Source organism: Rhincodon typus, chromosome 39 (genome assembly GCF_021869965.1).
Source record: "Rhincodon typus isolate 14 chromosome 39, sRhiTyp1.1, whole genome shotgun sequence".
NCBI lineage: Eukaryota > Metazoa > Chordata > Chondrichthyes > Orectolobiformes > Rhincodontidae > Rhincodon > Rhincodon typus.
The window spans coordinates 4,511,729-4,519,600 of NC_063370.1; the positions used below are offsets into that span (position 1 = coordinate 4,511,729).

Genomic DNA, 7,872 nt, shown 5'->3' on the forward strand with positions numbered 1-7,872 from the left:
ACACACACACACACACACACACACACACAAAAAAAACCTCCCTTCCTATGGCATCTATATCCTGGAACATTAAACTCCAGTCTTGTCCGTCCCTGAGCCACGCTTTTGTACTAGCTATGATACCCCAGTCCCATGTTCTGAGCGCGTTCACCATCTGTTCCACTCACCCCTCCCCACACTTTAGTCACTAGCGTAAAAACAATCATTTCCTAGCCCACAAATATCCTGAAGAAGGGACATAGTGCAGTTGAAACGTTAACTTGGGTTCCGTCTTCAGACCTGCTGGGTTCTTTTCAGCACTTCCTCTTTTTATTTCTGATTTCGGCATCTGCAGTACTGTGTTTGTATTCACTTTGCCATCTCCCTTCAGGAGGGAACCTGCTATCCCGTTATGAAGTCTGGCCCAATGAGACTGCAGACCAGAAACAGGTCTAACCAGTCATGCAGTTACCGCCACCAGCATGTGGAAGGCACTTAGGACTGTGAAACCCATATAACTGAGGATGAGTGAGGAAAGGGGTCATGTTTGCAGGAGCTTGCTGTGTACCCCTTGGCCGGACTTTGCTCCGTTACTGAAGCGGCTAGTTTTTAGAAAGTACTTTTATTGTTCATGAAGACATCTGACGGTACAGTTTGTTTGCGGTTCGTACTGGTGCAACCCTGAACAGCAAAAGACCCCGGAAAAACGATTTGTATTCGGGAGGTCGGGAACCTGATGTAACCTTTTGCTCTTGTCTTTCAGAGAGGAGTGCAGGCATTCAAAGAGCATCCTCCGTTTGACGGAGAAGACGAGGCCTCTCGATGGAACCTCGCCTCTGAGATGGCTCCTGAATATTCCGGCAGCGCAATAGGGGCAGGGAGCTGGGTGATGGCTGACAGCTGGTGGGCCGGGAGTTCCTCGCTGAGCGGGGACCACCTGACAGCAAATGGATCCAGTGGTGGCGCTGGCAGGAGTTTCCTCTTCACGGCTGCGGCCCCTGGGCTGGGCCTGACCAGGGGCTTCCACGACGAGGCCTCGGTGAGGGGCCTGACACCCGAGGACATCGCCAAGGCTAGAAACACGAAGCCGAGCAGACCAAAGGGAACCCGCCCCAAGGCCCAAAAAATTCGTCAAAAGCCTCTCCCGCTAGGCAAACAACGTGGGTTTGCCTGCTTCCCCCGCCCCCCATCCTTCTTCGTTTAGAATGTGTTTCAGTCACTAATGACAGTCTGGCCCAAGGAGGAACTCAAACCATTGGTTGACCTTCATGAGGGAAGTGGGTGGCGACAGAGCAAGTCTGATCAAAGGTGTGTGCCCAGCGGGAGAGGCTTTTGACGAATTATGTTCCATTTTCTTTCCTCTCCCAGATAAGCGAGCGTGCTCGTGAAAGGAAAGTGCCCTCCTCGCGAATCAGCCGCTTGGCGAACTTTGGAGGTAAGGCCCCTTGCACCTGGTGGGATTTGACCCCGTGCCCCCACGGCATGAGCCTGGTCCCTCTGGATTTGCTTGCCCCGTGACGTGTGACCACCACACCATAACCTCCCCTTCGGATTCCAGCCACAGGGCAGTGCGACATATGGACTTTTCCCTCAACCCCCCAAACGCACTTGTTCTTAGGGGAGGATTGAGTGACTGTGCTTCCATTGGCAGGTTTGGCGGTGAGCCTTGGCATTGGTGCGTTGGCAGAAGTGGCCAAAAAGTCAGTGACTGGAAACCAGATGTCAAAAGGTGAGATCTCAGCATTTGAACTCTCTGTCCTAATGGCTCTCACGTAATGCAGTTGACAATGGATTAAGTTTTCTTTTTTCTTTCTCAAACTTCTTTCTTTGTCTCTCTCTCCCCCTCCCCCCCCACTCTTTCTCTTGCACTTTCTTTCTCTCTCTCACACACACATTCTTTCTGTCTCTCTCTCTCTCTCTCTCTCACACTTTCTCTCTCTGTCTCTCCCTCTCTCTGTTTCTCTTTCTGTCATTCCCCCTGCTCCCGCTCAGGATGGTGCTTGGGTGGAACAGATCATGGCTGATCTGTGGCTTAACTGCATATACTTACCATTGGCCGATATCCCTTAGGATGACTGCTTAACAAAAATGTATCTGTCTCAGGTTCAAGCTAACAACCAATGCAGTATTCACTGCAATTTGTGGTAGAGAGTTCCAAATCCCTACCACCCTTTTTGTGTAAAAGTGCTTCTGAACATCTCTCCTGAGCAGTCTGGTTCTAATTGTAGAGTCATGCAGTATGGAAACAGTACAACTAGTCCTCACCAACCATGTTCCCAAACTGAACTAGTCCCCCATGACTGCATTTGTCCCATATCCCTCCAAACCTTTTCTAATCATGTACTTATCCAAATGTCTTTTAAATGCTGTAACTGTACCTGCATTCGCTACTTTCTCTGGCAGTTCATTCCACACGAGAACTACTCCCTGGGTAAAAAATAGAGTTGCCCCTCATGTCCTTTTAAAATCTTTCTCCTCTCACCTTAAAAATATGCCCCATAGATTTAAACACCGCACCCCCCCCCCCCCCCCCCCCCACCCCCTCTAGGGAAAAGACTCTTCACATTCACCTTATCTATACACCTCATTATTTTATAAACATCATTAAGGTCACCCCTCAACCTCCTACACTCCAGTGAGAAAGGTCTCAGTCTTTCCAGTTTATTTTTATGCCCCAAAACCTCCATTCCTGGCAACATCTTTTCTGAACGCACTCCAATTTAATGATATCCTTCCTATAATAGGGACTCAGACTATGCCTCCAGTCCTAGAATCCCCAACCAATGGAAATAGTTTATCATTGTCTACCCTATCTTGTCAAAATCTTGAAGAGTTTGATTAGCTCACTCCTTAACCTTCTAAATTCTTGAGAAAACATTCCTGAGACAGGCTGGAGAAACTCAGAGAGAAAAGGAGAGACAGAGAAAGGGACTGATGAGAAAATTCTTCAAAGATCTAGCAGAGGTTTGATATTCAAATGGCCAGTCTGCTGTGGTATACAGTGTGGAAATCTGGTTCTTACTTTACTCTGGCCGTTGAATATAATGACTGATGGTCTCAACTTTTCAACATGTTCCTGACTGTGCAGGTGGTTAGAGTTGGGACAGACTTAATTGGCAGATGTTTCAGTTGTTCTGCACTGTTATAATATTCTAATCCTTGCTGGTTTCAACACAGAGAATAAAGGACTACTGGACTCCAGCCCCTTCCTTTCGGAGGCTAATGCAGAACGCATTGTCGACACACTGTGCAAGGTGCGAGGGGCTGCTCTGAAGATCGGACAGATGCTTAGCATTCAAGGTATGTGTTGTCACGTTGCGCTAACTTCTTCCTCCTCACTGTCTCAAAACACTCAGTGCGTCTCTCTTTTCCTGCCAGCCAAGGGCAGGATGGTTCTTTCTTCATTCTCTGTATGTAGGTATCACTGGCAGGTCTGTCCTCGATCATTCATCCTCTGTTTCCCCTTTGAGGCTGTTTCTAAGCTTTTCTGGTTACTTGTTTGACATGTTCAAACATTGTTATTTCTTAGTATTTGTGGTTATTTCTTAGTATTTGTGATTATTGAGTTGGCATTTTTAAACATTTTTGGACATTTTCCTGTGATGGTTTTTGCTGTATTGTAGTGTCTGCAATGAAAGTTTCTCATGATGTGGGGTTCTAAAATCACGAGCCGTCGGTCCTATCATGGACCCTTCCACTTATATTCTCTAACCCCCCGCCCACTCTTTCACTTGCATCCAACTTGTCACATCTCGAACATTTCCCCAGAGCTGATGAGAGCTTTTTGGCCTGAGACGTTATCTTTGTTTCTGCCTTTACTAGCCTGACCTGCTAGTTCCAGCATTCTCTGTTTTTATTGCCGTACACTCAGCCAGAACCCTGAGTGTTGCTATTTAATGCCAAAGCTTGGAAAAATGGCAGAGAATTTATAATTGATAAAGCAGTTGAAGCCCTGCTAGCTGCTGTACACTGACTTTTCAAACCACTTGCCTTTGCCTTTACATATGGAGTATTTAAAGGAACCAGTTTCTGCTACAGATGTGGGTAGGTCATAGCTGGGTGCTGTTTGCAATTCTAGATGTGGCACCTCAGTAGGAGTGTGTTGGCTTTGGAAGGAGTCCAGTGCACTTTTCACCAGTTATCAGAACTCTCTTTAAGGATTTAAACTGTCTGAATATCGCCACCCAGAATGGAGACTGAAACCATTATATCTCCATTCCTGTGTGACGCAGCTCACTCGTGATGTGTTCTTAGCCTGAGTAAAGCACAGATACAATGGACCAACATCTACCAGACTGTCTGTGTGGAGTTTGCACGTTCTCCCCGTGTCTGCGTGGGTTTCCTCCGGGTGCTTCATTTGCCTCCTACTGTCCAAAGATGTGCAGGTTAGGGTGGATTGGCCATGGGAAATTACCCCATAGTGTCCAGGGATGTGCAGGCGAGGAGGATAGGCCATGGGAAATGCAGTGTTATGGGGATTGGGTGGGTCTGAGTGGAAGCTTTTCAGAGGGTCAGTGTGGACTTGATCGGCCGAATTGCCTCTTTCTACGCTGTAGGGATTCTGTGACCCTAAGGTTTACAGTGAGTCCTCTGGTCTTACTCTGCTTGTAACTACTCTCTCATTCCCTCCCCCGCAAGATCTGCTGTTAAGTATGTTGTAAGAAAAATGCTGGATAGTGCTTGTGTTCTAAATTTGTTGAACTCTGTGTTGAGTCCTGAAGCTAAGTGGAAAATGAGGGGCCTGTTCCTCCAGCTTGCAGTGGGCTTCGCTGGAACACTGCAACAGGCCCAGGACAGAAATGTTTGTGGTAGACAGCAATGTATACAAGCTAGGAAGCAACTGGTAGGTTGGGGTCCTTCTTGTAGTTAAAGCAGAGGTATACCACAAAGTGGCCATCTAGTCTGCATTTGGTCTCGCCAATGTAGAAAAGATTGCAATATGACCATTGCCATTTTTCTTGGGTTTTATAAGGAATTGCTGGAGCAGAGTCGGGCCTTTAAGGGGAAAGGTTAAAAGAAAGATCTGCATTTATGTAGTGACTATCATGTCCTCAGACCTCAAAACTCTTCTCCACCAATGAAATATGTTTGAACTGCAGTCACTGATTTGATGTGTGTGCGTTAGGGAATACCCTTTTGTTCAAAGGGTCATAGAACTGCTACCACATGGAAAGAGGCTCTTCAGCCCATTGTAATAGAAGTGTACAGCTCCCTCTCTTAGAAAAGCAGTAGGCATTAGTTCAGTTTGTAATGTTAAGTCTGACATTGTGTTTTAGTTGTGCTTCATGTATGTTCGATCAAAGTGACTTATATTTCTACATAGGAAATACACCCACTCTCTGCAAATAGAAGGAGTATGTTCAAGCCATGTACCTTTTTGAATTAACTGAGAGCCTGGGGACCCAGTGGTCCCCCATTGCTTTCTGCATTGCATTCCCATAGGCCACTCAAAGTACATTGCCAGGCAATCAGCGCCCTTTTCTCCTGCGGTGTAAATTGTTGTGATTGTCTGGAATTTGGCATTCTTGCATTTGTCGTGATGAGTCCAACGTGGAAAATTCAACAAAGGTCTCTCTTGAATTTCTTCGCTGCTTGATTAAGGGGCCTGATGTCAAGGAGGGCAAATGGAGTTAAGATGCTGAACTGCATTTCGGTACAGGCCTAATGGCCTCCTTGGTTTTCCTATCTTCCAGTATGCGTACTGATGAGTCTTTTGACCTGTAGGCTGTGATTGTATTCGGAGAATCATGCTCCATTTTCTCTCCATGCAGACAGCAGTTTCATCAACCCTCAGCTGCAGAAGATATTTGAGCGGGTGCGACAGAGTGCAGACTTCATGCCAGCCTGGCAGACGATGGTGAGTGGGCTCGTAGCAGCTCGGACCTCTCCATTCCCATTCCTCTTCTTCCGCTATCCTCCTCTAACTGCATTTAGTTGTTAGGTATTTCCTAACATTCTCTGTATTACATCAGTGACTGCAGTTCAAAAATATTTGGTTAGTAGAGAAGTCATCCTGCTTTTAATCAGGAGAAGTTGCTGCAGTATTAGCTGTGAACTCCATTTACTGTGGCTCATAGAGACTCTCTCTTTAAATAGACTCCATTGACTGTTTGCTTAGAGTCTGATGTGAACCCCACTGTAAATTCAAAACCTGGCAGACTTGGTGCTGGCATTTGATGATCTTGGTGAGTTGCTGCAGTGCATCTTGTAGATGGTACACACTGCCGCTACTGAGCATCGGTGATGGAGAGAGTGGATGTGGTGCCAATCAAGAGGCTGCTTTGTCCTGGATGGTGTTGAACTTCTTGTGTTGTTGGGGCTGCACTCATCCAGGCAAGTGGGGAGTATTCCATCACACTCCTGACTTGTGCCTTGTAGATGGTGGGGCAGGCTTTGGGGAGTCAGGAGGGGAGTTACCCAGGAGCGAGACTGGGGAGATGATGGTGAACTGATAGTGTCACTGGTTAGTTATTAGAGCTCAGGCTTATGCTATGGGACAGGAGCTCAATCTCATTGAGGCAGATGGTGGAATGTAAAGTTAATTTCATTGTTGGCGTGATGGTGACAATGATTAATTGTCACAAATTCCTATGTGGTTCACTAGGGAAAGAAACTTGCTGTGCTTACCTGGTCTGGCCCACACGTGACTGCAGACCCACAGCTATGTGATCAGTTCTTGATTGTCTCACTGGGCCATTTCAGAGGGCAATCAGTTCAAGGGCAACTAGGGATGGGCAGCAACCAGCACATCCCATAAAAGAATATGGGAAATGTAAAGGGGAAAAAAAGACCACACGGTCATAACTGGAGTGTGTGGGCTGAGATGGGTCTGTTCTTTTTGTGAATTAAATGAACCGGGTCAAATGTTCTCTTGCTCAGAAAGTGCTGGATGAGGAGCTGGGACCACACTGGCGGGATAAGCTGGCAGAATTCGAGGAAAAGCCGTTTGCTGCTGCTTCCATTGGGCAGGTGCATCATGGAGAACTTCAGGACGGCAGAGAGGTTGCCATTAAAATCCAGGTAGGCCCCATTTTCCTCCAGTCAGTCGATCCATTGTGTAGATCTACCAACCCAGCAGCATCACCTCTTTTGTGACCAGCTGATCCTGTACAGACCTGGGATCAAATCTGACTCCTTCCCAGTGAGGGCAGAGATCAATGGCACTGACCCTGTTGCATGGTCATGAAACAGGTTCCATAGCGGAGCATGTGCTGGGAATCTTGAGTTGGGAAGACAGCACCTGCCGCATTGGCACAAGCAACAAGTGTGGAATCTAGTGTCCTCGAACATTTACCGATACAAATAAATGGGCCTCCCACTTGCTTCAGGATTCCTTTTACCCAGATTGGTTTGCCTGAGGTGTTTGAGCCAACAGGTTACACTCAGGAAAACTAGGACATTGTGTGACCCAACATCAGGTCCTTAAATTTAAAAACAAAATTACTATTTGAACCTCATGCTGGTGAGTGCTAGAGTTCTCCTTATAACCACGTTTAAAACGTGGCTTGCTATTGATTGTCATAATCAACCCATCCCCAAGCCTCCCCTTTCTCCCTTTAATCACAGTCAGTTGATCTCGCTTTCTGTGCACCTCCCCTGCAGCTGTAACATTGTATTCCTGGCTCTGTTCTGTTACCCTAATGCACTTTGTATGGTATGATCTGCCTGTACTGCACGCAAAACAAAACTTTTCACTGTACCTAGGTACATGTCACAACAATAAATCAGAAAAAATTCTTGAACATATCGCGGACCATTGCCTTCCTCTGTTCTGCCCTGCTACCTTCATTCGCTGCTTCTTCTTCCTCCCTTCTGAAACTTCATCCCCATTCATTATCTACTCTTCTCTCTCTTCTACCCCTCACTCATTGCTGCTTATTCCCCTTCCCCCGC

At 46.7% G+C, this 7,872-nt stretch overlaps 1 protein-coding gene across 1 annotated transcript in view; it reads left to right on the forward strand.

The window, feature by feature from the left end:
- Nucleotides 1-724: 724 nt before the first annotated feature.
- The window catches only part of LOC125487288 (atypical kinase COQ8B, mitochondrial-like), a gene marked incomplete at its 5' end in the record, with an annotated part of 8,937 nt that continues 1,789 nt past the window's right edge, over nt 725-7,872 (forward strand). The window contains 6 exons of the mRNA XM_048618203.1: nt 725-1,096; nt 1,348-1,414; nt 1,631-1,708; nt 3,157-3,279; nt 5,751-5,836; nt 6,859-6,999. Of these exons, the coding sequence (XP_048474160.1) occupies nt 725-1,096; nt 1,348-1,414; nt 1,631-1,708; nt 3,157-3,279; nt 5,751-5,836; nt 6,859-6,999 (867 nt within the window). The remainder of the gene's footprint in view (nt 1,097-1,347; nt 1,415-1,630; nt 1,709-3,156; nt 3,280-5,750; nt 5,837-6,858; nt 7,000-7,872) is intronic.